Source organism: Balaenoptera musculus, chromosome 19, assembly GCF_009873245.2.
Source record: "Balaenoptera musculus isolate JJ_BM4_2016_0621 chromosome 19, mBalMus1.pri.v3, whole genome shotgun sequence".
Lineage (NCBI taxonomy): Eukaryota > Metazoa > Chordata > Mammalia > Artiodactyla > Balaenopteridae > Balaenoptera > Balaenoptera musculus.
The window spans coordinates 14,441,272-14,461,468 of record NC_045803.1 but is presented as its reverse complement, the minus strand read 5'-3'; the positions used below and the strand labels follow the sequence as shown (position 1 = coordinate 14,461,468).

Genomic DNA, 20,197 nt, shown 5'->3' with positions numbered 1-20,197 from the left:
AGCTGATGGCCCCTTGCCCATCCCCAGCTGTTGATGACTGTGGGCCTCCTGGCGGTGGTGGTCTACCTGTACACCGTGGTGGCCTTCAACTTCTTCCGCAAGTTCTACAACAAGAGTGAGGATGAGGACGAGCCTGATATGAAGTGTGACGACATGATGACGGTAAGCCCCTCCCCCCAGCGCTCTCGGAACAAGTTACTGACCATCCCTGACCCTTAGTTTTCCCATCTGTAAAGGGGGTTAGTAATAGAACCTACCTGTAGACTTACTGTGAGGGTTCAGTGAGCTGACACTTGTGAGGTACATTGAACAATGCTCAATAAATGGTAGCCACTGTTGTAATAGTATCTGAGCTTTTCAAGCTATCCTTATTGGAAAGGTGCTCGGGCACGGTGCCTGACTTACAAGCCATGTGATTTGGGGTTGGCTGCTCAACCTCCCCATGCTCTGGTGTCCTCACCTGTGAAATGGGTGTATAATAACAGTGCCTACATCCTCGGGTTGCTTTTAGGACTCAGTGATGCTCCCTGACCATCTAAGATTTAAAAGTCTTAGAATAGTGCCTGGCAGGTATTAAGGATTCCATAGATGTGAGCTACTATCATCATTATAATGAAAAGTTTTACCCAAAGCATGCTATCCGTGTTTTTGTTTTCTCTTCTATTCTAGTAGTGGTGGTCATAACCCAAACTGAGTTGTTTTTTTTTTTTTCTAAACTCCATCTTTTTTTTTTTTTTTTTTGGCCTTACCACACGGCTTGTAGGATCTTAGTTCCCTGACCAGGGATTGAACCTGGGCCCTTGGCAGTGAGAGTGCAGAGTCCTAACCACTGGACCGCCAGGGAATTCCACTAGACTCCATCTTTATTTTTATTATACTCCAACTGAACCTTAGCATTTCCTCCACTTGTGAATTTTTTTTAATTTTTATTTATTTAGTTAAAAAAATTTTTTTTGGCTGCACTGTGCGGCTTGTGAGATCTTAGTTCTTTGACCAGGGATCGAACCTAGACCCTTGGCAGTGAAAGCGCAGAGTCCTAACCACTGCACCGCTAGGGAATTCCCCCCAAATTAAGTTTAACCTACTATAGGCATGGGCCACAGTGGAAAGAATCATCCCAGGGCTTTATCTCAGAGATGGCCTATAATCTGGCACTGTGCTCGCAGGATCCACTCAGCCTGACATTTGAGGCCCCACCAGACCTGGTCTTGACACTTAGCCTTGTTCCCATCAGTCACTGGTCTTAGCTCTTACCCAAGAGAACTGGGTTCTCTCACTTCCCAGGGACACAGAAAGAACAGTGTAAAGTCTTTCCCAAGTGCCAGGCAGACACATCCCTCCCTCTACTCAGAACCTTCTTGTGGTTTCCTGATGCCTTCACCATGGCTTACAAAGCCAGGGAAAAACCAGCCTGGCCTGAGTCTAACCAGAGTCCTTCTTGCTTTTTGCTCTCTGGCTGCCTGGTCCTCCTTCAGTTCCCCTAAGATCATGTGTTTCCTCCCAACCCAAGCCCTTTGCATCTGACATTCTCTCTTCCTCCCTTCCCCGGCCCTATGTACACACACCCCTTCACTTGATGCTTCACCTTCAACTTAAATGCTGCCTCCTACAGGAAGCCCTCCATGACTATTGGCTGGACCTCATTTATCTCCCTGCTCGTGCTCACAGGAACTCTATTTTCCAGCTTCACTGAACCTCTTTCAGTTCCTCACAAGAGCAAGATGCATTCTTTCCTCCCCAAATGGTGATGAAGCACATGTGGTTCTCTCTGCCTGGAACTCTCTCTCCCACCTAATATTTTCTTCACGTTCCAGCTCACACATGTCCCCTCTTCTAGGAAGCCTTGCCCAATCACCGCAGGCTGGGCCAGGCTTTCAAAGCTTCAACGCTTCCTGTGCTTCCCCCATCTCACCGCTGATTACACTGTGCTTTCCCTGTCCTGGCCCTGAGCCCTCCCTATCACAACCCTGATCATTTCTGGGCTGTCACTGTCTGATGCCAAGTTTGTGAGCCCTGTAAGAGGAAGGTTCAGTGCTGTCTCAGTCATTGCCATGTGTGCCCTGCTGCAGCTAGCCCAGCGCCCTGTAGGTACTCGGTGAATGTCGAATGATTGAATGCATGACTAATGTGCTTCTCACCCTGCCCCCGCAGTGTTACCTGTTTCACATGTATGTGGGTGTCCGAGCTGGTGGGGGCATTGGGGACGAGATTGAGGACCCAGCAGGCGATGAATATGAGCTGTACCGGGTGGTCTTCGACATCACTTTCTTCTTCTTTGTCATCGTCATCCTGTTGGCCATCATCCAGGGTCAGTGTTCTTCGGGGTTGTGGGAGTGGGGGCTCTGTGCCCAGAGGCAGACTAGCTCCTTTAAGAGTGCAGGCCCAGGATCACATCAGCCTGGATTCACATCCTGGCTCTGCCTCTCTCTACTGTGAGACTTTGGGCAAGTCACCACTCTGAGCCTCAGTTTCTCCATCTGTAAAATGGGGTTTTTTAAATTATACTAGCCTCATAGGGTTGTTGTGAGAATTCAATCAATTCGTAGGTGGTAAATGTCTGGCTCATGATAAGTGCTCAATAAATGCTAGGTATTATTATTTTTAGGAAGCAGGGTGTGATTAGGGAGATGAGGATGGGAGGCAGGACTCAGACGTAGGTAGCCAGAAGAGGAGGGAGTCTGAACTGGGTCAGAGGTTGGGCACTGACTTGCGCCCTGCCACCCCAGGTCTGATCATTGACGCTTTTGGTGAGCTCCGAGACCAACAAGAGCAAGTGAAGGAAGATATGGAGGTAGGTCATATCTGGGGGGCGACCCAGAGGGATTATGGGACCCTGGGGGGTTGAATGGGCCTTGACTCTGATGTCTCCTGCCATGCACAGACCAAGTGCTTCATCTGTGGTATCGGCAGCGATTACTTTGATTCAACACCGCATGGGTTCGAGACTCATACACTAGAGGAGCACAACCTGGCCAATTACATGTGAGTGTGGGCCCACTGGCCAATCAGGAGGGTGGGGGCGTGGCTGCCGACAGCCGGCTCGAGATACTGGCCAGTTAGGGGAGGGGGTATGGTGTCCATGTGGGTGGATTCCCAGCCAGCCAATCAGGAGAAAGTAAGGGTGATTGCGACCTGTCTACCGCTGCCTCCCAACCCCAGGTTTTTCCTGATGTATCTGATAAACAAGGATGAGACAGAACACACGGGTCAGGTAAGGGTGTGTTAATGGGACGACAATGGGCAGAGACATGGTGAATTTTTTTTTAATTAATTTATTTATTTACTTATTTTTGGCTGCATTGGGTCTTCGTTGCTGCGTGTGGGCTTTCTCTAGTTGCGGCGAGCGGGGGCTACTCTTCATTGCGGTGGCTTCTCTTGTTGCCGAGTGCAGGCTCTAGGCACGCGGGCTTCACTAGTTGCAGCATGCGGACTCGGTAGTTGTGGCTCGCGGGCTCTAGAGCGTAGGCTCAGTAGTTGTGCCGCACGGGCTTTGTTGCTCTGTGGCATGTGGGATCTTCCTGGACCAGGGATCGAACCCGTGTCCCCAGCATTGGCAGGCAGATTCTTAACCACTGCACCACCAGGGAAGTCCCGACATGGTGAATTTTAATATAAGGTCAATCAGGAGGTGACAGTAAAAAGCTCATATCAATATGAAGCATTTGAAGATGTGACCAACCAACCCTTCCCCATCCCCCACCCCTAGGAGTCTTACGTCTGGAAGATGTACCAAGAGAGATGTTGGGATTTCTTCCCAGCTGGCGATTGTTTCCGCAAGCAGTATGAGGACCAGCTTAGCTGAGACACCCCCAGCTGGCCCTTCACCCCCACCTCAAGGTCCTTATTCTCACAGCAAGCCCCTTAGCCCCCAAATCCCTCCCCCCAAGGCGGCTGGGGGAGGGTGACCATGTACTGGCAAAATAAAGTCTGTGCTACACCCCTGATATCATTGTGTTGGATTGTTGACATTTGTGGGGTGGGTGGGCATACAGGAATTCTGCCCTCCTCTCCCCCGCCAACCCAAGAAAACCAAGATGGCAGCAGAGACTGAAGTCATGTTTATTCGGAGACAGGGGCATGTCGTGATCACTAATGTGTGTCCGCTGGGGAGGGAGGGGTGGGGACTAGTTCCTGACACCCCCTCAGGGACTCATTCCTGGATGTAGAGGTTGCTGGGGGCAGTAGGATCATCTGCTGGGCGTGTCTCCACCACCACAGGCCTGGGGAAGGAAGAGAGAAGTCAGTTCATTCATTCATTTGTTCATTCCTTCATCTGCAGAGGAGTTTATAGAGTCTTTGCCAGCACAATGCTGGGCTATAGCAGTGAATGAGCCCCTGCCCTCGGGGAGCTCAATCTAGAGCAGGAGACCAACATGAATCAGTGAATCAGATGAGTGCAAAGAAGCATGAGGCACATAGCAGGGAAACCTAGCCCAAGGGGTCAGCCAAGGTGCCCCCAAAGAATGGATGGTGGAGCCTGAAAGAGGCTCAGGAGGGAACTTGGTGAAAAGGCAGGGAAGAGTGTTCTGGGCAGAGAGAACAGCCTGTGCAAAGGCCTTGAGGTGGGAGACAGCCTGGGGTTTGACTGCAGAAGTCATGGTTTGTGGGCTGTGACCAGGATTGGGTACTTATCTTGAGGTCACGAGAAGGACTTAAACAGGTGGAGAGTGACACAATCAGATCTGGATTTTAAAAGACCCCTCTGGGCTTCCCTGGTGGCACAGTGGTTAAGAATCCTCCTGCCAATGCAGAGGACACAGGTTTGAGACCTGGTCTGGGAAGATCCCACATGCCATGGAACAACTAAGCCCGTGCGCCACAACTACTGAGCCTGCGCTCTAGAGGCCGCGAGCCACACTAGTGAGTCCATGCACCACAACTACTGAAGCCTGCGCGCCTAGAGCCCATGCTGCGCAACAAGAGAAGCCACCGCAATGAGAAGCCCGTGTACTGCAACGAAGAGTAGCCCCTGCTCGCCGAAACTAGAGAAAGCCTGCGCGCAGCAACGAAGACCCAACACAGCCAAAAATAAAGAAAGAAAAAAAAGATAACATCACCAGTAATGGGACAAAACATGTGCTTCCTGATCTGATGCAGTGAAAGGACACACCATCATTTCTGTGGTATTCCTGCCCCAAACGCTTAACCTGGAAACCTCAAACCCAATTGAGGGACATTCCGTAAAACAAATTTCCTGTACTCTTCAAAAGAGTCAAGGTCATGAAAAGCCAGGAAAGTTTGAAGAATTGTCCTAGGCTCAAGACTAAAGAAACATTACTCGAAAATGCAGCCCATCATCCTGGATTATATCCTGGACGAGAAAAAAAGTATTATTTTTTGGTTATAGAGAGCAAGGGCATCATTGGAACAACTGGTGAGACTTGAATGAGCGTGTGAATTAGAAGGTAGTGATAGTTCAGTATTATTTTCTTGATTTTGACAGCTGTATCGTGGTTTGTAAGAGTATGTCCTTGCCTTCATTTAGGAAACATACACTGAAGTATTTAGGGGTAAATTGGCATCACGTCTGCAATTCACATGCAAATAGAAAAAAATTATACATATATGAAAGGGAAGAATAAAGCAAATGTGGTTAAAAAAGTAATATATGGGGAATCTGGGTGAAGGGGATACACAATTTTTAAATTTTCGCAACTTCTCTGAGAGTCTAAAATTATGTCAAAATAAAAGGTTAGGATAAAAATTTAAAAAATGAAAATTCCACCTTGGCTGCTATGTGGGGAATGGACTATGAGGGCAGAGATGGAAGCAGGGAGACCAGGTGAGAGGATGTCCAGGCCAAGATACAGGTGGCTGGGGATACCTCCGGATGCCCTCTCCACATCAGAAGCCCCCCCCTTCCCGAGTTCATACCTGGGGGAGCCAAGCAGACGGAAGGTGAGGGTGGGGTCTCTCAGCTCCTGCAGCAGCTGGGGGGAAAGGTGCTGTGTCAGTGCCTAGAAGACTCCTCCCCTCTCCTTTAAAGAGAGCAGGGGACGAGGTCTCTGAACTCCTCAGGTCCAGAAATAATCATTCTTGCTAACACCGCTCATCAGCTGTGTGACCTCAGGCGAGTTACTTAACCTCTCTGCACCTCAGAGTACTAACCTTTTAAATCATAGTACCTACCTGATAGGCAATCACAAAGATTAAGTAAAATACAAAACTGTAAGGGCAGGGCCTGACACATGGTGTTCTGTGAGCTAAGCACCATTTTTCACTCCATTTTCCACTCCATTTTCCGGATGAGAAAAGTGAGGCACAGGAAGATTAAGTCATTTGCCTAAGGTCATTCAGCTGGATTCCAACCCAGGCAGTCTGGGCCACGCTCTTAACCCACATATCTCTACAGTGACCCCATTTTATAGTTGGGAGCCTGAGGCTCAGAGAGGAGCAAAGTCCCTTACACAAGGTCACACAGTGACCCTGGATGAGGTCTGGACCTAAGAGACACTGGGGTAGAGAAGGGGACCTGTCTGAACTGAGCCTAGAGGAAGCTTCTCCTCCAGGACTTCACACCCTGACTCGGTTCTCCCAGTCCATCTGATGAATGAGATGACTGACATGGGAGGGGCTGGGTTGCGGGTGCTGGGATGGAGGAGCTTACCTTGTCCGAGCCTAGAGCCCACACCTGCACTCCATGCTTCCAGAAGGCCTGGAGCCGACCTCCGACCATAGCTGGGAGGAAAGCAGTGCCTGTTACCCTTGGCTTTCACTTAAGCCTCCAACCTGGACCCCGGACCCTACCATCCCGGCACATACCCACGGCCTCCACTGCTTCAGTCATGGGGATCTCTGGAGTTCGAAGCCCCCTGACTGGGGCCCCCTCTGGGGTCACCAGCTTCAGAGACCCTAGAAGGAGGTAGAGCGGGGGCTTTAAGAGCAGTAAGCGGGACTTAGAAGGTTACGGAGGGACCAGACAATAAATTCAGCGTGAGAAGCAAAGCAGGACGGGCAAGGACTGGAGGGGCTCAGCGTTTCTGAGAGAGGTACGGGTTCTGGGGGTCGGAGATCTAGGAATAGTGGGGGAAAGGGAGGGAGGAAGGTTCTTACCGTCCATCAACACCATCACCTTGTCTTCCTCGACCTGAGTCACCTGTACTGGTCCCTTGTGCTCTGCTTGAGAGGCGGGGGGGTTCAAGGACCCATTCCACCTCACTCCGCCTTTCCCAAGCAAGCGGGCTAAACCTCGCCCATCATAGAGTTCCCCACTCCCCTATCATCAATCTCACCAATTATATATACCCAATGTTCTCCCGCTCCCTCTCGTTTCAACCCCTTTCTCAATTACGCCTCAGGCTAAGCACCGTCCAGCCACCCAGACCCAACCCTCCCAAACTGATAAGCCCCACCCCTCCCAGAGCCTGCACCTGTGCTCATCTCGCCCAGCCAGCAGGAGAGCGCGCCGAAGCGCACGGTGTGGAAGAGCACCGACTTCGCCGGCCGCCCAGGGCTCACGCCGATGCACACGGCGGGCAGCTCGGAGCCTGGCCCGGTCAGCAGTGCAAACACCGGCAGAGGCGTAGGTAGCGGGAACAGCACCTGCTGCGGAACGCGCAGGGAGGGGCGGGCTCAGAGGAGGCTTGGGGCGGGGCCTGAGAAGGGGCGGGGTCTTGGAGGACAGTGGGCGTGGGGCTTCCGAAGTATTTCCTAAGTATTTTCTTGCCAAGAAACTTCAGGGGGTGAGGCCTCAGAGGGCTTAGAAATTGACGGGTGTGCTCTCAGAGTGGGCGTAGCTTCCGTTTGGGGGCGTGCCGCCTTGGCGACAGAGAGGCAGGGCCCCCGGGCGCTGTGGCCCCAAAGGCAGCAAAGTCCCCTTAGAGACTCAAAGAACCTGAATGGGGTCTCCTTAGAGATGGGGGGAGGGGCATAGGGCCTGAAGAATAATTAGACCAGGGGTGAGGAGCGGAGCTGAAAGATCAGTGAGGAGCCTCCAGGTAGGCGGGGCCTTGGGGAGATTGGGGCGGGGCCTCGGGTGGAAGGCCGGGTTCGTGGAGCTCTCAACAGAAGCGTAGAGTGGATGGCCCTGGCCACCCAATCTGACAAAGTCCCCAGCGTCTGCAGGCTCCCTACCCGGACCAGCAGGAACTTGTTCATGGGCTGGTACCACTGAAGCAGGACCACGGATGTCTCCAATGCCCCACACAGGAAGGGGCCCCCGGAGCTCGTGCCCTCTGCTGTGGAGGTAAGGATGGGTTAGGGTATATCCTCTCTCCCCTGCTCCGCCCCCCAAAGGCCACACATCTTTCCCCGGGCTCTGTTCACCCTGCCTTAACTCTGCAATCCTCTCGGGTCGAGAGGGAGTCCAAGTCCCGCCCCTGGCCCCGCCCCCACTCTGCACACCCATGGGGTTTTCTCTCACCCACACAGCACGCCCGGCAGCCTTTGGTGTCCTGGATCTTAGTGGAGACCATGTTCTTCCTGCAGAAGAAGGGAGGCGTGAATGGGGGGAGGGACGGCAGAAATGAGGCATTAGAGGGGTCAGAGGTGCCACTGCGGGCTGGTACCTTGCCAGTAGCCGGTGGGGGCTAATGTGAGCGATGGGGCTTCCTGCTCTGGCCTCTTTCCGTTCCAGTAGGCCCAAGATGCTATGAGAATACAGGTGGGGGGTCTTTCCTGCAGTGTGTGTATGTAGGGGAAGCAGGCAGTTATAGGACACTGCACACCCCCACCTTTTCCCTATCCCATCACTTGGCCCCATCCCTTTAAAATGCCCAAGGCTTCAAGTCTCAAGCACCTTTATTCACTCATTTTTCATGCAACATATTTTAAATGCCCACTGTAGGCCAGGCACTGTGCTTGGCTCTGGTGAACAATGGTGAGTAAAATAATTACGTTCCCTACCCTCACGGTGCTTGTAGCCATATGACAAATGATGAACACTTAACCAGTCAGATGAAGTTACACACATTACAAAATTTAAGAAGAAACATATCTACAAATTCTGCAAAAGTTTGTCATCACAAACTTTTGGCTTGGGGTCTCCTCATAAATTAGAAATTCTTTTACACAAAGTGTTTATAAAACAATGACATGTAATTTTAATCTACAACTTGCTCGCTCTATTTTAGTAAAGCATGGAACAAGTACTAACTGTCATCTGAACATCAAAGAAATGTAAAGACTGACTTCTTGTGGAAATTACCTCAAAACTGACTTGAGAGGTGGGCACTACTGTGAGCCCCATTTTACAGATGGGGAAACTGAGGCTCAGGGAGAAGTCTCTTGCCCCAAGTCCCACAGTGGAAAAGTGGCTGGAGTTTGAACTGTAGGCTCTGTGAAGGGGTAGCCTAATTTTTTTTCAGCCGTGCCCATCTATCTCCCAACCCCTTGACCCTTGACTCCTTAAGTTCTGACTCCCCACCCTCCCACCCAGCCATAGCCAGACCTGAGAGAGACATGAGGACATTGTTGATAGAGTACACCCAGGTAGTCCGGCTAGAAAAAAGCTGCAGAGGAAGGGGAGATGGCTCCTGTAAGACCCCAGCAACCCCAACTCCAGCCCCCACCCTTGGCCCATCCTAGGTGCTGCCCCTCACCATCTCCAGCGTGGCCTCCTGATCATTTCGGTTCAGGATGAAAATGCCTTCCTCGGCCCCCAGGAGCAGGTGCTGGTCTGGGGAGCACAGACGTGAGGATGCTGGGACCTGCCTCATTGTGGGGGACCTCCCAGACCCCCCTATGGCCCCAAACACTGGTACTCTGTTCCCCAGCCCTGACCCTCAATTCTCTGCTCTCCTTCCAAACTGACACTTCCGGCCTCTGTTTCCCCAAATCTGAACTCAAACCCCGACCAGTTCCCCTGAGCTGATCTCACTCTCACCAGCCTCTGATCACCACCGGTTCTGGTGGTTCTTCCATCCCTGACTCGCAAATCCTGACCCACTGTCCCCTCAATTCTGCCCCCAACATTAGATGTGACTCCCCGAATAGCCCTCTAAATTCTGTCCCTCTTTCTCCCCAGTTCTGGTCCCTGAATGCTAATCCTATCTCAACACTGATCCTCAGACAGCCCTACATACGGCTTTTTCTGTCCAGTGTGACCCCAAAAACTCTAATACTGTTTCCTTAACATTTATCCCTCACTGACCTTGTCTCCACATCTTTGATCCCCAGACTCCCTCCCTTTGTGCTACATTCTAACCCCTAAAACTCCTGGCCCCAAAAACCTACAACTGAGGTTAATGGGGTCCAACTGTCCTGGATCTTGTACCCCAAACTCTGACCTTTCTGCTATATCTGACACTCCTTTTTAAAAATTTAGTTAGTTAGTTAGTTAGTTAGGCCACACCGCACAGCATGTGGGACCTTAGTTCCCCGACCAGGGATCGAACCCGTGCCCCCTGCAGCAGAAGCGCGGAGTCTTAACCACTGGACCGCCGGGGAAGTCTCATATCTGACACTCCTGGCCTCCAAACTCTAATTTTCCTAGTCTTCACTCTCAAACCCATCTTCGCTCTACCCATCTTTGATCCCTCAACTCCACCTGTAACTCCTGGTTCTGCCCCTGCCTCAGCTCTGCCACTCCCTACCCTCCCCTGTCCCTGCCTTTGCGCCTTCCATTAAGGGCCCTCCCCGTCCCCGCCACACTCTCCATGACCCTCCTGAATGCTCACCCTTGGTGGAGGGGTGCGTCCAGGCTGCCGTGCTGTGGATCCGGAGGGGGCAGCCGTTGAATAACTTCACAAGAAGGGCACATCCCTGGGTGGGCCGTGGGGGCGGGGCAGCAGCAGATCCAGCAGGAGGGGGGAGGGGACAGGAAGGCGGGTGGTTAAGATTCGGAAGCGAGAGTGCCAAGGTTCAAATCCTGCCTCTGCTTCCTCAAAGGTTTATACCTTGGAAAGCTACTTACCCCTCTGTGCCTCAGTTTCCCCAGTTTGAAATGGGGGATAATACCTATCTCTACGACATCTACCGCTTTCTGTGAAGGTATACACCTTGCAAAGACACGAGATCGGTGTCTGGCACAGAGGAACTGCTCAACATATGTCACTTGTTATATTGTTAGTCTTCCCAGCCCGACCCCCCGACTCCCACCAGGCGTCCCCAGCCCCATCCAGAGGTGAGAGTCCTCAGCATGGCTGGCTCACCTTTCTCTTCATCTTTTCCTTCTTGGGGGGCAACAGTGGGGGCTGGTCAGGCTCCCGGGGGGCTGGGTTCCAGAGTGAGGGTTCTGAGATGGGGTGGGGAAAATCAGCCCCCAAAACCCCCCTACCCCTGCCCCACCCCACCTCCACCCACCTCCCACCCCAGCCTGCCCTGTCACCTGAGTGGGCAGTTAGGTGGGGGCTTCGGGTGGCTGGGGGAGGCCCAAGATGGGGGGTGCGTGGGGGAGGCCCACTGGCACATCGGACCAGCACCCCCGGGCTCAGCTGTCCCTCATCCCCAGTCCCCCCAGGACCCTCGTCCGATGGAGAACGGAACTTGGGCTTTGGAGAGAGAGAAGGAGGGTGGGGGAATACATTAGATGATCTGAGAGAGAGGGCGCCCTGCAATCTGCCTCCACCAGAACTGACAGTAGGTCATGGCTCTGACCTTCCCCACGATGTCCGTCCACCACTCCAGCCTTCCCCTCTAACCCACGCCCAACATCAACACATGCCAGCAACTAAAGGGTGAGTGCTGGGTGCAGCAGGCATTTCCAGGGACCAGCTACTGACCAGTGTCCATCGGGCTAAATATTTTGAGTCCCACCCCTAGGGTCAGGGTTACCACTTCCAGATCCCAATGTGCTTAACAACCCAGTCTTCCCAGATTTCAAAGGACCCGGCATCCCAGACTCCAGCACTAGAGGGCTCAGTATCCCAGCATCTATGGACTCTGGCCTCCTGGCCCCCTGGCCCCCAGCTCTGACCCAGGGCCTTACCTTGGGGGGCAGCGGAGGAGGTGTGTCTTCTGCAGGGGTGGGGCTGGAACACAAAGATGGGGTAAGCAGGTGCGGGTGTGGGGAACAAGCACTGGGGAGGGTTGGGGCCAGAGGTCTGAGCTCAGGAGCCTCAGAGGGCGACGCGGTCTGGGCTGGGGCTGAGGGCTAAAGGACTGATAGCCATGATGATAATAGTAACAGCAACTCTTGGATATCGAGTGCTGACAATGCATCAAGTCTCTGCATCTTTACGCCCACCTAGGAACACAGATCATGTGAGCTCCTGGGGGTCAGGTTCTCACTTGGTGCCGGGCGCGCTGCCCGTGAGCCCATGACAGACGAGACGTGTGGAATGGATGGGTGGGCCCTGAGGCTGACACAGGCCTGGGGCTGGGGGAGATGGGGGCCTGGGCCGACTGCTGGGGCTGAGGGCCTGACATGGGGGAAAGGTTCAGCCTGAGACTGGGTGAGATGAAGAAGGATGAGGGCTGGGGGGTTGAGGGTTAGGGCTGCAGTTGAGGCCTGGGGGTGGGAGCAAAATCTGGCAGGAGCTGGGGACTGAGATGTAGCAGGGGGCCCAGGGTGGAGTGGGGGTGGGGTTGAGGGTCAGGAGTCCGGGGTGAAGGAAGGTGGGGGCATTGAGGGTCCAGTCAGGGGTCAGCGGTCAGTGCTGAGTGGTAGAAGGAAAGCAGGGGCTGAGGCTGGGGTCGGGGTGGAAGGAAGGCGGGGTAGGAAGGTGGGAGCTGGGTAGGGGCCTGTGGAGCTGTCTTACATGTCCACGTCGTCGTAATCATCATCGGACTCCGACAGGTGCCTCCTGAGGACGGACAGGTATGAGCCTCGGGTGGTCCCCACATGTAGCCCAGCCTCCCTCCCACCCTGAGGGTCCCTGACCTAGGACTGCTGCTCCTGAAGTCTCCAGGGGGCTGTAAGCGAGCCTGCGGGATAGTAAAGGGTCAGCAGTGGCCCAGGGGGAGGGGAGGGCGGCTGGGCGGCAGGGGAGGCCTCTCACCGTGTCGGCTGTGGGTCTGGACTCCATGCCTCTGAGCTTCCTGAACTCCATGTGCCGCCCTGGGGGTAACACACAGTGAGCTGGGGACGTGGATTGGGGAACAGAAAGAGTAGAATTGGGGGTGGGGTCTGGGATCAGGGTCTTAGAACTGGAGCTGTCCCTACAGGGGAGGGATCTTGGTTTACAGGGGTCTCATTTGGGGGTCAGGGTTTGAGATCAGGGAGCTGGGGGCTCAGAATGGTTACAGAGTGTTTGTTTTGAGGTTCCACCTGGGTACCAAGGATCAGACAAAGATTTCTGAGGTCTCTGGGAGTCCTGGTGGTTGTGGGAAGTCTCAGGGGGTCTGTGTGCAGGACAGAGAGGTGGGGGTCTCTAGAGTCATTTTGTAGATCAGGTGGTGATGAGGTTTTCTCTGGGGTCTCCTGCGGGGTCAGATGGTGATGGGGGTCTCTGGGGTCCCTGGCAATCTGATGAGGGGGCATCTCTGGGCTTATAGGGTCAGGTGTCCCCAAGCGTAAGGATTCTCTACTCACGACAGCAATCCGCGTCTGGGATCCCCAGAGAGCTGGAGCGATGGGTGGATCTGATCCGCCGAGGGATGGCGGGGGGGAGCTGGGCAGAGTGGCGGCTGCATCAGGCCCATGCCCTCTAGCAGCCCTCACCACCCTGTGGGCCCAGCTTGGAGCCCTTGGCCCTCCCATAACCTCTGTGCCTCCAGCCCTGTGCCAAGCTCCCCATCCTCACTGGCTTTTTTCCTTCTAAGAGAGGCAGCAAGGGGGTGCTCCAGGCAGGGGAACGGCGTGAGCAAAGTGGAGGGGCGGGTCCCTCACCTCAGGCTCCTCATCTTCAATCTCGCCAACAGGGGCCCCCTTCCCTGGGTTCCTCAGTTTGTCAAGAAGATCTACGATCAGGCCTCTGTTTAGCCCAGGCTGGGACACCAGTTGATGCTGGGGGAGGGGAGGAGGGTGTCAGCAGACAGAGGGCTGGGCTGGAGAGAGAGGGTTGGGACGAGGGGCTGGAGAACCCATCTAAGGGAATCTGGTGGGGAAGTTGCCAACAGAGGAAGAAGGCAGGGAATTCTGGGGACCTGGGGGATTCTGAGGAGTCTGACGGGATTAGAAGAATTTAGGGTAGGGGACTTCCCTGGCGGTCCAGTGGTTAAGAGTCCCCGCTTCCACTGCAGGGGGCGCGGGCTCGATCGCTAGTCATGGAAATAAGATCCCTCATGCCGCACATCGCGGCCAAAAAAAAAAAAAAAAAAAGAATTTAGGGTAGTTGGAGAATTCCAGAGGTGTCTTAGAGGGGACTGGAGTTCCCCTGGAATTCCAAAGCACACCCAGGAATGGGTCCGGAAGCCCCTGGGAATTTGTGAGTTTTAAGAACTCAGTGTATCTTGGACAAAGGTCTGGGATACAATTTGGAGAGTCTTGGGGATCCCTGGGGAATTCGGAGGGACTAGGGACTTTGAAAGGGCCATGAGGGTTCTGTGGAATGAAATTGTCAACTTTCTAGGGAGCTGTGGGAGGCCCTGGGGGATTCCGGGGGTGAGTCTGGGAAGGCTTCTCTGGGAGGGGAGGTTTACACTGAGCATCTTGGTGGCGCCGGGTCGTTTCTTGGGGCTCTTAGTGAGGGTGACTTTGACAAAGTTGTGGAAGGCAGCCGACCTTGGGAGGAAGAAGGCAAGTTCTGCGGTGAGGGCACCAGAGACCCTCCCCTCAGACCATCACCCCTGGCTCCACCCTCCCTCTCCCTCCTTCCCATCAACCTCTCCTACCATTTGCCTTTTTCCTTTAGCCTTGGGGGCTGGTAGCCACTCTTGGTCATGAGGAAGAGAACTCTATAAGAGTAGGACAGAATATGGGGTTCAGACTTTCCAGTGGAGGTCAGACCTCGTGGCTCAAGGGAACCCCAGTAGCACTAAGATCAGCAGAGAGCCAAGTGAGGGACGGAATGAGAACGAGGGTTAGGATTTCCAAGGCATGGGATGCCACTTCTAGGGGATACCGCTTATCGCATGACAGAGCTCCTGCAGTCTCGGGGGGAGCCTCAAGATGGTGCTCCCTGTATCGGGGGCTCCTGGTGTGGAGGGCTGCAGAAAAGGCTTTCTGGGCTGAGGGGAGCCTGAGGGTCTCGGATGGAGCTCAGAGCAAGGGGGTGTCTCCTGTAGGGGGTCTTGTGGTGGGGAAGCAGGCTGGGGGCTGGTGTCCAGGGTCAGAGTTGAGTGGGGTCTCTGGGACTAGGGGGACCTGCCCACATCTGCCTACCTGAGAGGGTGCACGTCAAAGAGCGGTGGTTGTAGCTCGGCTAATTCGATGGCTGTGACGCCCAGGGACCAGATGTCACACAGCTCATTGTATCCCCCCTTCAGGGCCACGGCCGCCACTTCTGGAGCCATCCTGGGGGCAGAGACCCTCAGAGAGCCCAGGCTGACATAGGAGGGGGAGGGGAGACTTTTGGGGGGATGTAGGAGAGAGAGAAGGAGAACGGGGCATACAGAGAGACAGATGCAGAGAGAAACATAAAGATGGAGAAAGACAGACATAAAGACGGAGCGAGGTAAAGGCAGAGAGGCAGAGACAGAGAGAGAGGGAGGCAAACGTGGACAGATATGGAAAGACAGAGAGATCGGGATAAAAATCAACACAAACACTGAGAGGAACAGGTGGAGGGGGCACAGGGAGCCCTAGGTAAATGGAAAACTCAACAGGGAGCCCAAGAGAAGACAGAACATTCAACAGAGCAAGGTAGAGGCAGGGCAAAAAGCCAGGACGGAGATTCCCAGAGATCCAGGCTGGGAAAAGCCACTGCCCCCTGTACCACCCCTAGCTGCCAGCCAGGCACTCCTCACCAGTAGGGTGTCCCAATGAAAGAGAGGCGTCGAGCCAGCGTTGCCCCGATCTGGGCCGAGATACCAAAGTCAGCTAGAGGCAGAGGGAGAGACATAGTGACCTCCCCTGCCCCCTTGGGCCCCCAGCTAGTCCCCCTCCAGACCCCCACCAGCCACACTCACCCAGTCTGACCTCCCCAGCATCGTTGATGAGGATGTTGGCTCCCTGGGGAAGAGGGGGCAGTTAGAGGCTGTCAGAGATACCCCCCAAGTCCAATGCTGCAGCCACTCCCTGGTCCCACACCACCCTGAGCCGTCCAAGCACCACTCCCATATCCTGGGCTCCCCAGCCACCAAGGCCACCTTTCTGCCCCTAGACCACCTTGATGTCCCGGTGTATCTTCTTCTGTGAGTGCAGATAGGCCAGTCCCTGGGGAGGAGGGTGGACACGGGGGCTGTGAGTGTCCGGGGGCTGGAGCAGGGCCCTGCCCCTACCCAAGCCCACAGAGCATCTCCTCACCTGGAGCACTTCCCGGCAGACGTAGCTGATCTGGAGCTCTGACAGGGGGCCTGTCACTGCAAAGGTCACCCCGGTGCGGTGTTGGGTGCGGGCCAGGCCCCTGGCTGCCACCCACACCAGCTGAGAGGGTGCCACATAGGGAGGGGGAAACAGGATGGGACAAGTAGGGGGAGGAGGCAAAGGGGTGGTCGGCAACAGAGAGAGGGGCAGCGATGCAGGGAACCAGAGGCCGGAGAGAGAGAGATTCATTCAACAGATATTTACCGCGTGTCTACTGTGTGCCAGCCACCGTGGCAGGCACCGGGGATACAGCTGTGGACAAAAGAGGCAGAGATCCCTGCCCTCATGGAGAGAACATTCCGGTGGGGGAGATGGACAGTAGACAAGATAAACAGGTAAGATATACAGTACGTGAGATGCTAATAAATAGTAAGAAGAAAAATAAAGCAAGAAAAGACAACAGGAAATATGTGTGGGAAGGGGTATGACATTTTACACAGGGTGATCAACCCTGAGAAGGTGACGGGGGTGAAGATGGGAGCAGCAAGTGCAAAGGCCCGGAGGCAGGAGAGTGCCTGGTGGGTCTGGAAAGCAGTAAAGTGGATGGAGCGGAGATGAGGTGTGTCTGCTTGGGGTGTGCCAGTGGGGGTCAGACTCGTGGGCTGTGATGAGAAATTTGGGCTTGGCTTTGGAGGGAACTGGAAGGCATGGGAGGGCTCTGAGCAGGGGGTGATGTCACTTTGTAAAATGAGGAAAGGCAGAGAGAGACAGGGAGAGAGACAGAGAGAGAAAGAGAATCAGGAACAGACCCAAATTGAGGCAGAGAAAGACAGACATGGTCAGAGAACAAGAAGTGGGAAAACAGACACGGTGAGAAAGAGAGACACAAAGGGGTGAAGAGGATACACTAGAGAGAGACAGTAGACAGAGGGGTCAGAGACCAGGTCTGACGGGCTGGCGGGGTAAGTCACTTCCTCTCTGTGGGCCTCAGTTTCCCCCTCTGAGGACTTCTTAATGAAGTCCTTCCTTCCTGGCATTTGAGGTCTGAGGCTGGAGGGAGACCGGGAGATGGTCGAAGATAGAGGAGAGCATCAGAAATCTCGAAGTGATCAGAGCCCCACCCCGCCCACACCCTCCAATGCTCCGAGAGTGAAAAGCAGGCTAAGAGAATCAGAAATGCATTCACTATTAAATGAACATGTGGGCACTGATGATGAGCCAGAAATGCAGAAATACTCAAATGCATGAATACACCTTGGTGAGAAAATGCAGACACGGGGAAGATGGGGCAGAGGAAGGAGAGGGAATCATTGCATGCAGAAAGACTGGGGCTGGACTCTCAGGTCCCGGAGGACAGGGCTCAGGGCCCGCTCGGTCACCACAGTATCCCCAGCATCTTCCAGGCCAGGCCAGGCCCAGAGGAGGGGCTGGCTCACTGTGTGAAATATGGACCGTAAAGACAGTCCCAGGAGACACAAAGGCAGAGAGACAGGACAGGCGAATTGGGGGGGGGGCAGGGGCTACCTGGATCCCCTTGCCCTTCCTCTCACCTTGGTAGATGTCCTGGAGAGAACCAGCCCCACAGAATTCCATGCAGATCCAGAGCTTCTGCAGCCTATAACAGTTCAAGAGCAATACTAATACCAGCAGTAATAAATTATTATAGGGTACCTCCTGGCTCACTGTCCATCTTATTCTAGTTCAACAAGAACTTTAATGTAAGAGCTGTCATCTCTCTATTGCCCACTACAGTGAGATCATCCCATTTTACAGATGGGGAAGTTGAGGCTCAGAGAGGAAATATATGTTTAGGGTCAATTGGAATGGAACCCAGGTCTTTGGGCTCCTGACCCATGGCATCCTCTGTCGTCCCATGATAACCTAGGAGACAGGGTAGAGACCTCACAGGTTGTGGAAGTTCAGAGGGGACAGAGGAGCTAGGATACCAGGTCTGGGGGACAGAGGACATTATTGGGGCATCTGGGATATTAATTTGGGGGTCAGGGAATTTAGGGGTTCGTATTAAAGGAAATGAAAGTGAAACTAGGGGACCCGAAGGGCAAGATGATGAAAGATTAGTTTTAGGGGACCTGGTTTCAGGTTTGGTTACTATGAAGGGATCAGTTTGGTGGACCCCTAGTCAGAAATGGGAGTTATTTATTGGAGATTAGATTTGGGGGTGCTCTAGTCAAAAAAGTGGGACTTTGGGCTGGGGATCAAGTTAGGAGTGCCCCAGTTAAAAATGGGGGTCCAGGATTAGAGGTCAGGTTAGGGGGTACCCTGGTCAGGAATGGGAGCTCGCGGGTAGGGGCTGGGCTGGGTGTCAGGGCAGGTCTGAGGCTCATCACCAGAGATAACTCCCATGGTAGGCAACGATGTTGGCGTGCCGACAAGTTTTCAAGATGAGGATTTCCTTCTGAAGTGTGGAAACATCATCGTCTGCAAGGAGGGGCAGAAGAGAAAAGGCTGCTACAGGGAGGGAGTATGGGGGAGATCCCAGTGTCCCAGGAGGTGGGCGTGTGGGGAAGAAGCTCCTGAGGTCCTCTCCTCACCAGGCTCCATCTTCACCATCTTCAGTGCCACCAGGTCCCCCGTCACCTTGTCTCGAGCCTTGTAAAGGGGAAGTTGGCAGTCAGGCGGGCTCCATTCGCCTGAGTTCTTCCTCAGCATCCCTGAACCAAAGCCAAGGACTGGGACCCTCTCACATCCCCTTCCCTTCTTGGGCCTCACCCCAAAGGTCACCGGTTTGAGGGTGCTGGAGAAGGAGGGGGTTCCTCACCTTGAAGACTTCCCCATAGGTGCCGCCACCCAGCCGCTGTAGCAGGTCATAGTGGTCCCGGGGATCCCTATTAAAGATGTCAGGGTCCACGAAGTCCATTCCTGGGGCCCGGAGCTGGGCCTGCGCCCAGGGGCCAGCAGGGCCTCAGGGCTCGGAATGCTGTCACCTCCCTCCTTCCCCACACGCCCTGCACCCGCCTTGCCTCCACCGGCTGTGGCCTCCCCCCTCCCCACTCTCGCTTCCTGCCCCAGCACGGAGCTGTGCAGCCGGCTCCACCCCCTGTCCCCTGGGCCCTAAGAGCCTGTGAGGGGCAGCTTGCCTTGGGACCCAGGGGACCCCCCCTCCACTTCCAGGGCCCTGGGCTGCATGTAAACCAGATGCAAACTATCTTAATTGTGACCTGGAGGGGTGCCCTAACACTCCCTCCCCCGTTCTGGGCGGCGGCAAAAAACTACAATTGAACCTCTGCTGAGTGCTTGAGTGCTGGGCCACAACTCAGAGATGGCAGGTCTGCACAGAGATGGCCATGCAATGTATATCACTGCTCACCGGGGGCACATACATGCACTTAGTGGTAACCTCCTGGGCGGTGCGAAGACCAGTCGACATGCAAATGCCTGGATATCCGTGTGCACATATGTGGATGTACCCAGAGCATATACGTGTGACACATGCATGTGTATTCATGCCTGCAGTGTGCAGAATCTGTTCACACATCTCATGACGGCACACACGGGGCACTCGCTTTCACCCACAAAACGAGCCGGAGGGGTCCAGGAAACCCCTCACCCCGCCCCTGCCGGGCAGAGAACAACGGCTTTGCGGGCCGCTACCCCTGGCGTTAGGATGGAGTGCGAGGAGCTCAGGATCCTGCCTCAGGGGCTGAGGCCTGGGCCAAAGGGTACCTCAGAGAGCACATTCCTCGGGACTTGGCCACGGCCCAAAAGGAATATCTAACACGTGCATTCCAACACAGTTTTGAGTTCACGGCCGCGCGCAACGCGACGTGGGTGCAAGCCGCCAGGAAACAGTCTCCTTCACTGGGAGTTCCCGCGCACTTCCCAAGGACTGGAACTGGACACGCGAGGCCCCGGAAGAGCTTAGCCCCGCCTCCTCGCCTTTAGAGGCGCCTGCGCACTGGGCTAGACTAGGTCTTTTCTCGCGCCTTTGGTTCTGCTCGGGTAGAGCGTATG

The 20,197-nt window shown here is 54.4% G+C and overlaps 2 protein-coding genes across 4 annotated transcripts in view; one reads left to right on the top strand and one right to left on the bottom strand.

Moving 5' to 3' along the window:
* Window positions 1-3,944, top strand: part of RYR1 (ryanodine receptor 1) — a 116,670-nt gene extending 112,726 nt beyond the window's left edge. For both annotated transcript variants that reach the window (XM_036832499.1, XM_036832498.1), the window contains 6 exons: window positions 28-162; window positions 2,152-2,308; window positions 2,727-2,791; window positions 2,882-2,982; window positions 3,160-3,211; window positions 3,707-3,944. In XM_036832499.1, coding sequence (XP_036688394.1) covers window positions 28-162; window positions 2,152-2,308; window positions 2,727-2,791; window positions 2,882-2,982; window positions 3,160-3,211; window positions 3,707-3,802 — 606 coding nt within the window. In that variant the 3' untranslated portion in view covers window positions 3,803-3,944. The remainder of the gene's footprint in view (window positions 1-27; window positions 163-2,151; window positions 2,309-2,726; window positions 2,792-2,881; window positions 2,983-3,159; window positions 3,212-3,706) is intronic.
* Window positions 3,945-4,045: 101 nt separating this feature from the next.
* Window positions 4,046-20,129, bottom strand: MAP4K1 (mitogen-activated protein kinase kinase kinase kinase 1). 2 transcript variants are annotated; one of them, XM_036834589.1, is made up of 32 exons: window positions 19,910-20,129; window positions 19,005-19,071; window positions 18,778-18,835; window positions 18,574-18,664; window positions 17,776-17,840; window positions 16,226-16,281; window positions 16,088-16,135; window positions 15,889-15,931; window positions 15,727-15,799; window positions 15,143-15,274; window positions 14,653-14,715; window positions 14,461-14,542; window positions 13,709-13,825; window positions 13,412-13,490; window positions 12,879-12,937; window positions 12,761-12,804; window positions 12,639-12,683; window positions 11,867-11,909; window positions 11,267-11,429; window positions 11,091-11,173; window positions 10,617-10,701; window positions 9,540-9,616; window positions 9,389-9,449; window positions 8,508-8,616; window positions 8,363-8,421; window positions 8,074-8,177; window positions 7,371-7,545; window positions 7,054-7,116; window positions 6,763-6,852; window positions 6,608-6,678; window positions 5,875-5,930; window positions 4,092-4,220 (listed from the first exon to the last, which is right to left on the bottom strand). In XM_036834589.1, the coding sequence occupies exons 1-32, from the start codon at window positions 19,921-19,923 to the stop codon at window positions 4,151-4,153; spliced, it is 2,445 nt and encodes an 814-aa protein (XP_036690484.1). In that variant the 5' UTR covers window positions 19,924-20,129; the 3' UTR covers window positions 4,092-4,150. The 2 variants fall into 2 exon arrangements, with proteins under 2 accessions (XP_036690483.1, XP_036690484.1); XM_036834588.1 differs by lacking the exon at window positions 19,910-20,129 and having other exon boundaries at window positions 4,046-4,220; window positions 19,005-19,175.
* Window positions 20,130-20,197: the final 68 nt, after the last annotated feature.

Coding starts and splice junctions, on each gene's coding strand:
- MAP4K1 (XM_036834588.1), bottom strand. CDS start 19,103: ATGGACTTCGTGGACCCTGACATCTTTAATAGGGATCCCCGGGACCAC. Junction 13,826..14,460: donor GCGCCACCAAGATGCTCAGT/GTAAACCTCCCC, acceptor CCCCTCCCCCAG/CATCAACTGGTGTCCCAGCC. Junction 12,938..13,411: donor CCCAGACGCGGATTGCTGTC/GTGAGTAGAGAA, acceptor TGTTACCCCCAG/GGCGGCACATGGAGTTCAGG.